This window comes from Lepidochelys kempii, chromosome 18 (genome assembly GCF_965140285.1).
Source record: "Lepidochelys kempii isolate rLepKem1 chromosome 18, rLepKem1.hap1, whole genome shotgun sequence".
In the NCBI taxonomy this organism is placed as follows: domain Eukaryota; kingdom Metazoa; phylum Chordata; order Testudines; family Cheloniidae; genus Lepidochelys; species Lepidochelys kempii.
Window position 1 is genome coordinate 18283663 of NC_136397.1, and position 15402 is coordinate 18299064.

The 15402-nt window shown below is 45.6% G+C and overlaps 1 protein-coding gene across 9 annotated transcripts in view; it reads left to right on the forward strand.

Annotated features, from left to right (window-relative positions):
- Window positions 1-15402, forward strand: part of MIB2 (MIB E3 ubiquitin protein ligase 2) — a 109591-nt gene that overhangs the window by 32655 nt on the left and 61534 nt on the right. For 7 of the 9 annotated variants that reach the window (XM_073317014.2, XM_073317018.2, XM_073317019.2 and 4 more), the window contains exons 2-3: window positions 3975-4293; window positions 8278-8449. In XM_073317014.2, coding sequence (XP_073173115.1) covers window positions 4047-4293; window positions 8278-8449 — 419 coding nt within the window. In that variant the 5' untranslated portion in view covers window positions 3975-4046. Of the gene's footprint in view, window positions 1-3974; window positions 4294-8277; window positions 8450-15402 lie in introns of those variants that run through there. The other 2 variants (XM_073317021.2, XM_073317023.2) reach the window with 2 other exon arrangements.

The following is a 15402-nucleotide window of genomic DNA, read 5'->3' on the forward strand; positions in this document are numbered from 1 at the left end:
TTGCAGCCGTTTTTATTCTGGCCCCATCATTCTGCAGCGTATCTCTAACCACCTGCCTCTAAAAGGGCTTAGTTTCAAGTGACAATTCATGGCAAATGTCATTTATGAACATTTAGGGCCGAATGGGAGCTGTTTCAACGGCATCTTAAAGCAGAATTTAGCTCTCTTTAGTACTTCATTCAGAAATACAAAGATCTTTAGGAAGAGACTGAATGACCTATTAGGATTAAAAAAAACCCATTAAGCTAAAAGCCAAAGAATACAATTTTCACCTCAATGACAACTCTTACGTCACTTTTGAAAAGGAGACTTAAGCACTTGGAAGTCTGTTTCATTGACTTTCTATGGGACTTAGCTCTTAAGTCATTGAGGTCCTTTTTGAAAACTTTACCCTATATTTTAAATAAAAGTATTTCTTCAAATCACAGAAATGGGGTGGGGGGGAGGGCTTCCCTGACTTTTCTGATGAAAGACTATTCACTAATCATTTAACCAAGACTGACAAATGTAATCCCCTTTTAAGAGCAGGATTTTTACTCTTGTTTCAGAAGAAAGGTTATTGCTTAAGCAATCTACTGAACTGACTAAAGTTTGAAGTTAGTGAATGGGACAGGGATGTAATTGCAAACTATAATCCCTCATTGTCCTCTAGTTGGAAACCAAAATAGCCATAAAGAAAAGGAGGACTTGTGGCACCTTAGAGACTAACCAATTTATTAGAGCATAAGCTTTCGTGAGCTACAGCTCACTTCCTCAGATGCATATCGATATGCATCTGAGGAAGTGAGCTGTAGCTCACGAAAGCTTATGCTCTAATAAATTGGTTAGTCTCTAAGGTGCCACAAGTCCTCCTTTTCTTTTTGCGAATACAGACTAACACGGCTGTTACTCTGAAACCTGTCAAAATAGCCATGTTAGTGTTAATAAGTTGCTGTTAAAATTTAAAATCCCAGCAACATCTTTCTCTCTCTCTCTCTGGGTGAATATTATTTATTTCTAATTTTCATCCATCTCCAGCCCAGGACAAATCTGTCTTACTGGAGAAACACAGTGAATGTCTTAAAGAAAATCAGAGGCTTCGTGGATCCTCAAAAAGGAAAGGAGGACTTGTAGCACCTTAGAGACTAACAAATTTATTTGAGCATAAGCTTTCGTGAGCTACAGCTCACTTCATCGGATGCAAGATTGGATACAGACTAACACAGCTGCTACTCTGAAACCTGTCTTCATGGTTCCTGTATGTGCAAAAGATCAGTGAATAATATTAACGCAGTATTTGGGAGGGAATGAGTGCTGCGGTACTGAATGGCTGGGGGAGACCAGGAATAGGCAGGAACTAGATTGATTTAGGGATTTGGGGGTAGGCTGGAGATTCCTTCACCTCTGGATCACCAGTTCAAATCTAGCCAGCATCAGTAGCGGCAGGAGGTTGTTACCATCTGATAGTTATTCGACCTGCATGAAATGGGTTTCTTTAATCTCAGTTCTGCTCCCAATGGACTGGTATCCTTGCAAAAACAACCATGGCAGTTGAAACTAATTGATGACCTTTGTGGCAGCCTGAAAATAACTTGGCTCCAGACCGCATGACCTCCCTCCCTTAACTTGCTGCATTTTTTTTTTTTTTAAATAAATTGTGACCTCAGCATTCTTTTCTGCCATGACAAGCAGCCAGCCCTAGCTGTGACATACTTTCCCTCCAGGCTGCCCTGACTTGCTGATGGCTCATCCATCAAAGACGAAGCTTACTTTTTAAATGTTGCTGAGTGTGGCTTTTCAAAGGCTAAGGCTTTGGGTTGTCTTCAAACCCCCCCCCCCACCATATTTTAAAATGAAAACTATTTATAGGGGTGCGGGTCTAATCTTAGACCTGTTAACCAAGGCAGGGACTCCGATTTAATGTGTGAAAGCAGTACAGTTCATGTGCACATTCCCTCTTTAAAATGTTACCAGTGGGGATGATGCTTCTGTGCCTGGTTTCTCGTTTGATCATGACTTGCTGATTGTGTTGAGAGTTGAGCCCTGTGAATTGAACTGTTTAACGCTTGCTGTGGCTATTGACACACCTCCCTGTAACAGGCTATAACTCTTCCCTGTGCTCTTTTTGTTTGGGATTGATCTTATAGATAAGTAGGAATGAAAGCCACATGAATCCTTGCAGTGCGTTCTAGGCTTCCTTCTCAATATATTTTTGCAGTGTTCTGACACACTGTTATTTCCCAGAAACTTTTGCTACAGTCTCCTTTAGTGTTTCCATAGTCTAGAGAACTACAGTTTGCTTTCCGGTCTTCTGAAGATGACCTAAATGTAAATGCTTGAATGACTGAATTCTCGACCAATGGAGGAGTGGAGGAAAGATTTTGAAAGGCCTTTATTAGTTTGTAACCATAGTGAAGATAAATAGTTTGAACACCTTTTGGTGAAACCTCTATAATACGGAAATGAACTGGGTAGTGTATGGGCACTGCGGCCCTCTAGTGTTGGAATCAGGACTGCTGAACTATGTGTCATGAGACCTATACTGATAGCAACTAAAGGAAGCTTGGTGGTCCAACTTGGTGGTCCCACTGGACCAACTCCTTCCAACCCCCAAATACATCCCTTCCCCTCCTCTCTCCAGCAGACCTGTTCTACAAAAAGGAATCCTCCATGCAGTGTGACCTTGCATATACGGTGTGTGTGTGCGGTCACGCTGTGCAGGGGACACCATTTTGTAGAGCGCCTATTTCAGTAGGTAGATTACGGCGGTGCCCTATGATGAGCTTCCGACCCACAGCACTAAAAATGTTGGACCTTGGCGGGGGCCTGTACGTTTGTAGGAAGATGATCTGTGCTCCGTTCATGATGAAAAGCAGGAAGTTCTAAGTTTGCCCTGGCATGCAGCATACCTATAACCATAAAATCTTAGCTGGCTGCAAGTTGGTTATGATGCCAACCAGATCTGGGACACCAGTGCGATAACGAAAGATTAAAATGATCCTGCAGCTCCTCTAACGAAACACAAGCTGCTGCACAGACGCTATACCAGATCATGGTGTGTGGAACGGAGGAGCGAAGCACAAATTGGAGTTGGCTTTGTTCATAACCCTGTAGTGATCAGAGCTGTGCAACATGCTCCCAAAGAAGGAACTCCTTTGAATTTCTGGGTTTTATTATACACTCTAAACTGGGCTTGTGGACACTGTTGTGGGCCCAGTTTTCAGGAGAGGTGGGGAAGGAGGCAGTGTTCTGTGAAAGCAGGTGAAATTTGGCTGTTTCAAATGTCTTTTTGGTTTAACCTCAGGCTGAGGCCATAGTGGTAGGGAGCAGAGTTCCTCAAACAGAAGTGTCTGCACACATCCATGTGATGAAACCTCTGTGGCTGGTCTAACAGTGTGGTGGGAACCAGCATTGGTAACAGGACCCTAGTTGGTGGGGAAGAGAAGCCTTTTTCCTTCCTTTCATTTCCTCCAGCTTCTCACGCCGGGGGAACATTATGGATGGGACAGATGTTCATAACAGAGCACTACGTGAGTAGATGTAGTTTTGTTTGAGGGCCTGAGGAAAGAGCTAAGATTCATACCAATTTAAATGCTGAAATTGTTGTCAGCTTGGGTGAAATCCTGGACCCATTGATGTCTGGGAGATTTTTCCATTTGCTTCGATGGAACCATGATTTCACACCCTGTCTGCAAGGGAGAGAATTTTATTTGAAGTTCCAGGATGTTCTTCTGTAGTATAACACCTTGCTACCCAAAGCAGCGCTCAACCATTTTGGTGCAGGCGGGGGAGAGGCAGGGGGAATCTGAGTTGACCAAAGATGACCTGTTGGGTTTGACTGACTTGAGCAGAAAATGCAGAATCTAGAAAAACATTAATTCAGTGAGCCCTTGTAGGCCTAGTTTGTTTAGCCAAAATGATTTACACGCGCACCTTGCTGTGAAAGTCTTGTGCCTTGCTGTACAATGTATCTTAACTGTGTGCTTTCTTACTAGGTGTGCTGGGCACACGGCTCCCTCCGTCTTGCCTTTGAGATTCCCTGCCAGTGAGGGCCGCTGTACAGCGTGATGGACTTGGACCCATATGCAAGCATGCAGGTCGGGATGCGGGTGGTCCGCGGAATTGACTGGAAATGGGGCAATCAGGACAATGGCGAAGGGAACGTTGGGACTGTGGTTGAGATTGGCCGGCAAGGCAGCCCAACAACACCGGATAGGACTGTGGTGGTCCAGTGGGATCAAGGGACCAGAACCAATTATCGGACTGGATTCCAAGGAGCCTATGACCTTCTCCTGTACGATAATGCACAAATAGGTAAGGCCAGTGAAATATTAGTTGGACATTGACAAGAGGTGCAGCCATGTATTTCAGTAAAGCTTTCTGTTTTAGCATACACAATGTCTGGCTCAAATGACAGCCATCCTCTCCATCTCCAGGTCTTGGAGCTGCTAGGGAGACTCGGTATGGGTGTAGATTGGTAGCCAGGAATTCTGGCATACGAATTCTGTGACACGGGAGGGGGGGAATCACTAAATATGTGTCTGATTCATTTGTAAAAGGAAGATAATACTTCTCTGCGTGTATTCGTTAGTGTTAGCACTTTCCATTTTCAGAGTGCTGGGCAAGGTACCAGTATCACGGGAGGTTAAATATCATCAGAGACAGCATGTGAACTAGGCTGCCACGGTAGTAGCCATACATGCCCAACAAGTCACCTGGGTCTTCGTCAAACATTCTGTCCACTGCTCTTGGCTCATTGTCTTTTCACGCCTTTAAATATTCTCACATTTAGAATGACAGAGCACAACTGCCCAGCGCTTTCACCTAAACAACAATATCTTTTTTTAAGGGGTGGTGGGGAAAAGATAAACCTCAGCTACTTAAAAAGCAGAGGCTGGTCTGAAGCCAAACCCCAGGTCCAAGCAGCCCTAGAACTTTGGGAAAGGTCTGACCCCAGGCCAGATGTAGCTTCTGGATTCAGCGGGTGCACTGTACTAAACTCTGTTGTAAATTCATGGGGGGCAGCCTAAAATCCATAGGTCAGCGTCATCCCCCTTCACCTCCTCGCCGCACTAATCCTGGCCTGGTGTGGAGGGGAGCTGGAGAGTGATCCTGCCCCACACTCACCCGGCAGCAGTGGCTCCTGTCCCATTGGGCTGGGCCCAGCTCCGGTTATTGTGACCTTACACAAGGAGCTGCAGTACCAGTGGTCTTTGCCCTCATAAATATCATTAATATGAACCTGTGGGTACCTATCCATGAAGTATAAAAAAAAAAAATCCATTGTCTTTGCACCCTCGTTTTTGCTTTCTGTGGGTACTGTTGAAATCATGCTAAAGCTATCCTTGCTGACAGACTCAAACTTTGCAGCTCAGAACCAACTCTTAAGAAAAGCAGTTTAATTTCCATCACCTTCGTGTTTGACTCCAACAGCTTGAAAATTGCACTAGCCAAAAGTCTAGGACTGGCAAAATGCCTACAAAACTTACTGTTAGATCTGAGATACCATTACATGGTTTGATAGATACCTTGTAAGTTTCTGGGGCCAGATGTGGATGCTTTATATCATTTGAATGCCAGGTATCAGCCTAAAATTTCTCTGATTTATTCTACTTTGCAGTTGAATTTTGATGCGACTTTTAGCAGCTATTGTCCTGAGAACCCTGAAGCCAGAAACCAATGCTTTATACTATTGGGAAGCAGAGACTCAAGGCTGCTTTCAGATGTAATATAAACTATTTGGGTCAAATTCTGCCTGCAATGTAAATCCAGAATGTTTTACTCAAAGTTAGAGTTGCTCCGGACTTGCACCAGGAGAGCTGAGCAGAGAAGTTGAACCCCTGATCTCTAATGCAAGCAGTTAGAGAGATGCTGAACATATGTAGGAAACTATTGCAAAGGATTGTGGGAACAACTTTTCAGATATGGATGCCTGAGGTATGTAGGCACCAAAATAAAAATGCCCCTGATTTTCATAGTTGCTGTGTAATGCCAGATCCCTCGGGAGCTATGAAAATCAAGCCTCTCCTGTTTAGAAGACTCACTCTAAGCAGCCAGAAGTGAACATTTTGGCATAGTTTTACCAATGTTGCTGGGTCATGTAAACGATTTCCAGTATTCTTGGGCCAGTGATCAGAAGGATGTAAGGGAGGGATCCACTTGTGACTGCTTTGGGTCCCTGATTTTAAATTGTTCTTAAAGAAATCTGAGAGGAGACTGGTGTCTGGAGATGGAGAATTCCTGTTTTAATGAATTACTCCTGGGTTTTGTGTGCATCTGTGATCGGAGAATAAAGGAAAATACATTTTGATAAAGCAATTGATGTATTTAATAAAGATTTTCATTGGTGAGCAGAAAAAACTGCTCTGAAGAAAATCAAAAGTTGCTCCCATGTAACATCATTTTAATGAAGCATTTGAGTTCATTTGCTTTATTCTCCTGTCGCAAGAGCATGAAAAAGGCACTGAAAGCAGCCATTAACCGCTAATCCAGAGTAAATGGGAGGTGCTCCCATACAGATGCTCACTGAGCTTCCGAGGCCCCTTTTCTTGTTGAGACTTTGCATCTTAAACCGTTATTAAAACTTCATTTTCAAAGTAACCCTCCCCATGAATGCAGAACAAGCTCCCCAGTACTGTGTGCACTGCTGCTGCTTAGTTATGTTTCAAATTCTCTGAGACACATGTTCAACATCAGAAGGGCTGAAAAGCGAGAACTGTTCCATAGGAAAGCTTCCCAAGCAATCTCACTGGAGTGGTGCTTGAGCTGGGGCATGAGTGCTGGGTTGCCAGTGGCTGAGGGAAAGATCATGTATTTTCGTGGGGAGCGCTCTGATCTGAAACCCTTTCTGCTTTGTGCGCCAGGCTGAGCCGTTAGCCTAATCCTCCTCCTGCAGAGGCTGGCGAGGCGTGGCTAGGTTCGGTCAGGCAAGCCGACGTGGAGGAAGCAGGAAGAATGGGCCGCTTTATTTTGTTGCTGCTCTTCTTAGGAGCAGCTCTAAGCATGAGCTGGGTAGGCAGCCACCTAGGGCATTGATGGCTAAGGTTTGCCAAAAGGTGAGATTCCCCAAACCCATTGAGTGTCAGTGGGATCAGAGTGCTTAACTCTCCTGGGCGTGTCTGGAAATCCCAGCCCAGTTTTCAAGGCTGGGGGGCACCATGCTGCTTAAGCACTGCCGCAGAAAAGCTTTCTACTTCTTCCTCCAGCCTTGAGGGGTGGCTTGTGAAGCCAGCTGGCCAGGAGTCAGTCATGACTGCTAGTGGGGAGAGGAGGGAAGACCGAGGAGAAAGATGGAGGCGACCTGGGAAAAGGAAGAGATGGAGACCTGCTGTCGTGCCTCAGATGAAAGGCAGAGGGAGGGAACCAAAGGATTCTTTTCCTGGGGTACCAGGATCCTAAAGCCTGCCTGCCCTTGTCTCGCGACTGATAGCAAATTGTCTGAGGCTAACAAGACATCCCCTTGGGCTTCCTATAGATGGAGCCAGAAGAGGACTTCTGCGCTAGAATAGTATAGTAAAGTTTTCAGGAGTGCGGATGAATGCATGGAAAACTGAAGTGCTCAGATACTTTTGGAGTGGGGCATAGAAGTACCATAGATATATAAAAGCAGTGTTTAAAGGCTTTGGCAGGAGTAAAAACAAATAGAGCTGCAGGACTAGTGTGTCAAGCCGATCACCTTTTGTGAGTGGACTCTGCCGGTGTAACATTTCCTAACAATAAAACAATAAACAGTCCAACTTATTCTCTGTGCAGGGTGTGGGTAGGAAGGTGAAATGGGAACTTCAGATCCTCTTGTACAGGAACCTGCTGAAAGTGGTTCACAACAGTACAGCACTCGGAGTACCCTCTAAGTCAGGGGTTCTCAAACTTCATTGTACTCTGACCCCCTTCTGACAACAACAATTACTACACGACCCCGGGAAGGAGGGCTGAAGACCGAGCCCTTCCACCCTGGGCAGGGGGGCCGAAGCCCGAACCCCGCCCCCTTGGGGAGGACGAAGCCAAAGTTTGAGGGCTTCAGCCCTGGGCGGGTGGAGGCTGTAACCTGAGCCCCATTGCCCAGGTCTGAAGCCTTCAGGCTTCGGCTTCAGCCCTGGGCGGTGCAGCTTGGACTTCTGGCTTCAGCCTCAGGCCCCAGCAAGTCTAATGCCAGCCCTGACAACCCCACTCAAACAGGGTCACGACGCGCTTTTGGGTCGCAACCCACAGTTTGAGAACTGCGGCTCTAAGTAATGCCATCTGAGCTCTGTCCAGTGCATTCAGCCTCTGATGGGTTGTGTGTGTATTTGGGTTTTTTAGGTGTGCGCCATCCCAACATCATCTGCGATTGTTGCAAGAAGCACGGGATCAGAGGCATGCGGTGGAAGTGCAAGGTGTGCTTTGATTATGACTTGTGTACGCAGTGTTACATGAACAACAAGCACGACACCTCACACGCCTTTGAGCGCTATGAGACTGCCCACTCACGACCGTAAGTCCTTGGCTGCTCGCCAGATGATGAAAGTTAACCATGTTGAGTTGTGAAAGTCCCAGGGAGCTGTTTGGGGAGCTTTGTGGAAGAGTGTGAGGCTTGCGCCTGTATTCTTGTCAGTAGGATTGGTTGGGGAAAAGAAAAGTTTTTGTTAGTTTTAAAATGCATGTAATTTATTGAAACATTTCTGGATTTTGGAAAAAAAACAAACCAGAATTTTCATGAAAAAGTCATGTTAAATGTTCAGTGTTTCTGCCAAAAATTTGCTTGACTTTTTAGACCAAAACAAACTTGAAATATGTAAACTTTCAACCAGCTCTGCTATTCGGGATCTTGCACTGTACTCTTGTCTAACCGCTGAATGTCTATGGGTAGTTCCGTTGCCTGCAAGAGTTCCAGAATCAGGCCCACACTCTGTACTGCCTCTTTAACAGCAAAGGGCCCCTGGATTAACTCTGTACTGTGTGCTGGAGCCATCTTTTTAGCATTTACAGAGACGTCTAGTGTTTCTGGAGAAATGTTCACAATTATGTTATTTATCAAGCATCCAAAGGTATACCAGGCTGTTCTCATTGATGTCCACGACTGTTGCTGTAACTTGTAACAGGCAGACAATGCAAGGCCCAACTGCTGGGTGTATGCTGTCATGGGGAACAGACTCCCAGCTCTGTCACAGTTTCTGTGTGCCACCTTGGAAGTGTCACTTAGCCTCTCTGAATCTCTACTATCCAGCTGTGAAAAGGGGATTTTAATACTGACCTATTGCTGTACAGAGGATGTTTTGAGTCTTAATGTTTGCAGAGCCTTGGATGACTTGCCCATGGATGTATGGGTACAGACTGCCAGATTAGGGAGAAGAATGCCGGAGTCCTGGCTCTCTTGTCTCCTTCTCCCCTCTCTCCACAACACCCCTTCTTTCTAACCACTAGATCTCATTGTCTATGCAAATCCTCTTCACTTATATAGTGGAATGCAGTTCCTGATTGTCTATAATGCGGCACACAGTGTTTATAAAAACTGTTGCTTTTGGGATTCGGGGTGGGAGGAAAAGCAGTCATTCACAACAGTCCTTCACCACCTCTCAGTTTTCTCTCCAAACTTCAACCTCTCCTCTTCCCTGTCTTGTGGTCCATGAGCCACCCAGCACTTGGGATGAGTCCACTGAGCTTGCAGTAGCTAAGCCTGGAGTTTGAGGTATAATTCTGAGTGTACTTGGATCCTGCCAGTTTGTCCCAGACTCTACCTGGTAGGTCTGTCTACACCAGTGCTAAATTGGAGTAAACCATTACTATTCTGAGTTGATAGGCTTTCACCCAGACTTCACAGTGATGTAAATGGTTACACAGGTGGCAGGGCAATGGAGAGAGAATCTGGCCTCTGGTGTGTGAATCGTGTTTGTTTAGTGAGGGAAGTAATGTCAAAGGAATGCAGAGGGCCTGATCATGGGTGAGCTGTAGAGAGGAAGAGTGCAGGGGATGTCCTTCTGTAGGCGTTACGATAATAGAAATAGTAAATCCCTAGTGCATCAGTGCCACCGAAGGCCTTTCCATGGCCTTCATTTACACTAGTATCAGAGTTCCTCACAAACTTCAACATAGTTATTCTCGCAACAGTCCTACAGGGCAGGGCTGGTGTCCCCATTATACAGATGGGGAGCTGAGTGATGATGCGACTTACCTGTGGTGTCAAGGAAAGCCTGAGGTGGAGCAAGGACGTGAACCCAGATTATCAACTAGTGCCCTAACGATTAGGCCATCCTTCCTCTCTGACTGCAAAGCTTTGAGGGGCACAAGACCCCGAGGCTGGCAGTAGGATAGCAGGTGGGGTGCTAGCAGTCTGACCTGTAGCTGAATCCCATAATCCTTTTTGGATGAGTATTTGCCCTGGTGAGCCAGGTACCCTCTCCTCCCTCCCTTGAAAGACACATTTGCAAAATCTTTTCTCCTTCATGTCAGTGCAAACATTTTATTATATTGGGTGTTTTTTTAAAGATTAAGGCCTCCTGGTATGTTACGCAATCGACACATAGATGACTTACTGTACCCCCTTCCCTTGCGTGGGAGTGACTCCCATTGGAGTTAATGGAAGTTCTGTTTATGGAATTGAATCAGCATGGACACTGTTCAGAGTTCTAGCAAAATGATGCAAATCATTTGATATTCTGTCAAAGAAGACGGTCTCTCTGAGCCTTGCGGCTTGTGCTATCCATTAAGATTAGAACATTTCTCACGGTTGCATTAATATGACAATCCAACCAGATAACATTGTGAAATGAGCTTTGGGATTCCTGCAATGCGTTCTCTCTCCACATATAATAATTAGTCTGTTGCAATGCTACAGAGAAGTAACCATTCATCCCATTCAGCAGAGTGGTTTAGAGCTTAGCCGTTAAGTTGCATGATCCCAAGTCCAAAAACAATTACTGTAAATGGCTGTGCTGACCCAAGTCAGCTTCAGCGCTCCAGTTCCCATGGACTTGCAATGATTGCATAGGACACTGCTGTATATACCGTGCATACCTTTCAATGCCAGCTCTGCCATCCTTTCTGACCCTGATCGGGAACACCCAAGAATAACGCCCTTTTTTTTAAATCAAGGCGGCTGCTGGGCAGCTTTCTCCCCGACTCTCCTGTATACAGAATGTGTGGTCTTTTCTGAGGATGCTATATGGGAAAGGAGGTAGATGGATCAACTTGTCCTCTTAAGGCCACAGCACAATGTGAACTCCTGAGCTGCTGGAATTGGGCAGTGGTGCACAGGGTGCCAATGTGAAGCAAACTGCTGGAAGCTATGCCAGTAAAGCTGTTGGACCTGTTCCTGCCTGGTCTGCTTGGATTTACCAAGACAGCTCAGGGAGGGGGGCAGTTTTACAGTCTAGTGCACAGAGAGTTGCCTGAGCCAACTCTAACAATCACTTTGGACTGGGCACACGGGTCCTTTTTGGCACCATACTGAGGCAGTCTTCTCCCCAAGAAGTCTCAGAACTTTCTCAGGCTTGAGATGAGAGGGTTTTTTTTGTTTTTTACCCTTTTCCTGCCATTGTCTGTCTTACGTACAATATATTTTTTTTCCTTCGGAATAGCTTTGCAACAGAGAATGGAGCTAGTGTAATTTCCTGTTTTTTCACAGGAGTCCTGCCATTGAATGAGAGAGGCCCATTGCATTTTAATTCTGCCAGCAGCTTCCGCTAACTCGTGCAGGTGTAAGATTACCATGAGGTGACTGTGTTTGCTGGTGAACATCCCCAGAATTCAGTTTTTAATCCCAACTTGCCTGTCCATCCCCTGACGCTTGGTTGGAAACGCTCACAGCCAGCCAACAAATGGGGCATTTCAGGCAGCTAGCCGGGGAGTTCCCAGATTTCATATAAATGCATGTTGCTTGTAGTCCTGCTAAATTCATAACTCTTGCAGCCCTCACACAACATGTTGACGAAACTCCTGGTGTGTTCCTCTGGCTAGCTAGCAGCATGGTGGGTGGTGGCCATTTTCTCAGTTCTTCATCAAGCTGGCTTGAAAATCTGGCAATTCGTGTGAAAATGGAGGGTTAAACACTCAGTGAGTGAATGTAAAGCAGGGAATTGCTTCTGGTACATAGGAGGCAAGTGGGAAGCTGGGAGATAGAAGGGCCAGAACAGACAGACTCAGGGGATTGTGGGATAGTATTGATGGACTATTTAAATGTGAACTGGCAACATGAGCTTCAGCTGTGACCTCAATGCAGAGGGAACGAGGCTTGATCAAACGCTATACCAGAATGCTGGCTTGTACATATTCCCCTGAGTCAGCCACTGAGGCCAGATTTGGCCAGGGGGTGGTGCATGTTAAGGAGCTTTGTGTGTGGACATTAGGGGTATTTGGGCATAAACATATGACAGACCCCAGGTATACTGTGCAGTGTAGACACACCTAGACTGATTCCTTCCTGTTTATCTTAACTCAGTTTGAAAGTGCATTAAACTGAACAGGAACAAGTCACTCTTATTCCAGAACAGGAGTAACTGCACTGCGTTAATCAGGAACAACTCTATGTGTAGACAAGTCCTAACTACAGCATTAAGGACTTGCCTTGTCCTCTGAACTCGGTCTGGTTGGGACTCGTACGTTAAGCAGCAGAATTGCAGGTCACTACCTGTTTTGATTGCTACCTCCATAAAACCTGTTCATTCTGCAGTCCAGCCTTCCATAATACACTCAATTAATCCTATCCTCCTCCTCCCAGTAGTGTGTCAGGCGCTTGGATTGCTTTCACAGGATGCGACTGTGTTCAGGGGAATATTTGTTATGGTATCAGAGTTATGATGTGTGTTCGGTGGGATATCGGGATTATGAGGGACTTTTAACACCGATATCTCAGGGGACGAGGGTGTTAATCCTGCTTCTATTGAAACCAAAGACAAAACTCCCATTGATTTCAGTGGGATAGCACCATTTGCAAGCATCTAAGGAACACAGCCAAGGTTGGCTAGCCCAGAATTCAGACACAGTTCTTTTTGCACGTGGCAGTTTGCAAAGACCACCAGAGTCCTATGGTTGCGCTGTTGGTTTTTCAGTTTTTTCAACAAAAATGCTTCAATTTTTTTTGCTTTTTAAAATTGGCACCATCCTCTCATGCCCGCCCTGTATCTGTGCTGTTGCAAGGGCAGAAATTCCTGTCTCTAGCTTCCAAAGAGGACTTTGTTAACCAAAGTGAGAGAGGGGAGGAAAGCCCCTGAAACCTTATTGACTAGTTTATTTGACACTGGACTTCAGAAAAGATTCTGGCTTGGATCCTAGGCTTCAGCTCTGGGCCTCTTATTTTTATTTTATTTTATTTTATTTCTATTCTGGTCACTCCCAAAAACCCAGCCTGAATGGAGATCTCCATCAAACTAGGTACTGTACAAACACACATGACAGCCCAGTCCCTGCCTTAAAGAGCCTACAGTTGAATGCACCAATCCTGCAGTGAACTCCATGTGGGCAGGCCTCGCTGCAGGGTCTAGACCTAATTTGACATGACTCAACAGATGAGTGTGGCCTGTAGTAGGAAGGATGGAGGCTGGGCATAATCAGACTAATGGCCAGTTCATGCAGCCCTTATTGGCTCAATGTGAGTGACCTTCACCATGGGCATTGGGCCCGCACAAGGCCTGCGCACCGCTTGCGTCCCACGTACAGCTTGGCATAGTGGGTTTTTGCTGGAGGAAAAGTCCCCATTGGCCCCCTCACCATGGTCCTGTCGTCTCTGAAGATGCAGGGAAGAGAATCCAGTAGCCACTGCCAGGCAGAGTGTAAGGGTGCATGGCACCTGCTGTTCATCTTGCTTGTTTTGAGTTCGAGTTTTGCTCAGTCCAGTAGGAAAGGGCTCGTATTTCCATCCATTTCCTTTCCGCGGTGGATTGTTCTGCTGTGGGGTGGGGGAGTATGGCATAGATCGAACGATGGATTTTTAACAGTAGTGGGAGGTGTGTGGGAATGGCTCATGAGCTGTACCTCTCATTGTGTTTAAACCCACAGTAATCCCAAATAAATGGAGCATACGTTAGCTTGAGCTATGTCCCTCCAGGTATGGAATGGATGACAAAACGGGACCCAGCACAAACCTAACAGCGATGTGAGAGAGCTTTCATGAGCCTAAATAGGGAGAGAAGGAAGCACAATGGTTGTATCTAGGTTGCACACTTGGTTTTTCATGCTGTTTGCTACATTCAGTGTCTCTGTAATTTACTCTGTGAGGTCTGCGTGGGTCAGAGAAATTGTAGCTCCAGAAACACAGGGTGGGAGCTTCCTATTTTGGAAGGCTGCAATTTTAAAAATGAATCAGAAATACACATAGTGACTCTTCAAACCACTGGGCTCAGAAGGGAGGCAGGATATCAGAGTGCTTTTTTGTTTGTTACCCTGCAGGATATTGTAATATAACTGTGAGGTACATGTTTTTATGCAACAACCTTCACGCTGGGAATTGCCAAACTACATGAAGCAATTTTATTAAGAGATGCTTTGCAATTTGGGAGTAGGAGAGACTAGGTATAGCTTTGTTTTGGTGCAAGGGGAATTCCATAACTTTTTATGTCTTAGCTGCTGTAGTCTTGTTTCGGGTTAAGAATGGAGTAAAAGCCCTGATGTAAAAAAATGGAATGAAGTAATCAAAAAAAGAGATCCCACATAGATGCTTCCTGGTGTTGTGGGTTTTTTTTAAGTGCCTCTCTTGAACATCTGATATTTCGGCTGCAAAAGCAAATTCCCTAGACGAGGGGGCAGCCTTGCCGAAGAACAAAACTTGCCTACTTATGAATCAGTGAACCCTGAGCAGTGCCAATGGGAAAGCTGCAAAGAGAATGTGGCTTGTATCATTCATTTTAATTTTTTTCTGTAAAGTAGAAGAGGGAACCTGTGGCAGCTCTCCAGAGACCCGCAAAGCCTGTATGTTAAAAGGAGATTGTAACTGTGGTTTTTTTTTGTTTGTTTGTTTTAAATAGGCTACGATAGACTTAATATTTAGAACCTCTTATCTCCTTTCTCCTTCTGGATGTGTGGATCTTTTGATTATTTAGGATTAGGAAATGAACAGCCCCTAGCGTAGCAACACTTTTTCAAGCCTCGGGCAACATACTGTGCTGAGCCCACTTGGGTGTTAATGAGCACAAACACTTAGAGCAAGGAAGCTGCTCGGGGGAGAGCCCACCAGAGTTTGCAGTGTCCCATGATCTTGGTTCAGTGGAACCATTTCCAGAAACTGCTGGCTCTGTTACAACATTTTCACCACTTCCACCTCTCTTATTTGTGGCCCCATGGGGTGGATTTGAATGTTGGCGTTTTGGGTGACAAGAGAACACAGTCCCCTCAATGGAACTGCATTGGCCTTCAGGGGGAGGAGGGAGTTAATTTGACATGGGACATCCCCTCTTCCCATGGACCAGTAGCCAGCTGTCCGTGTCTCTTCCCATCCTGGCTCCGTTGTCTCTGTGT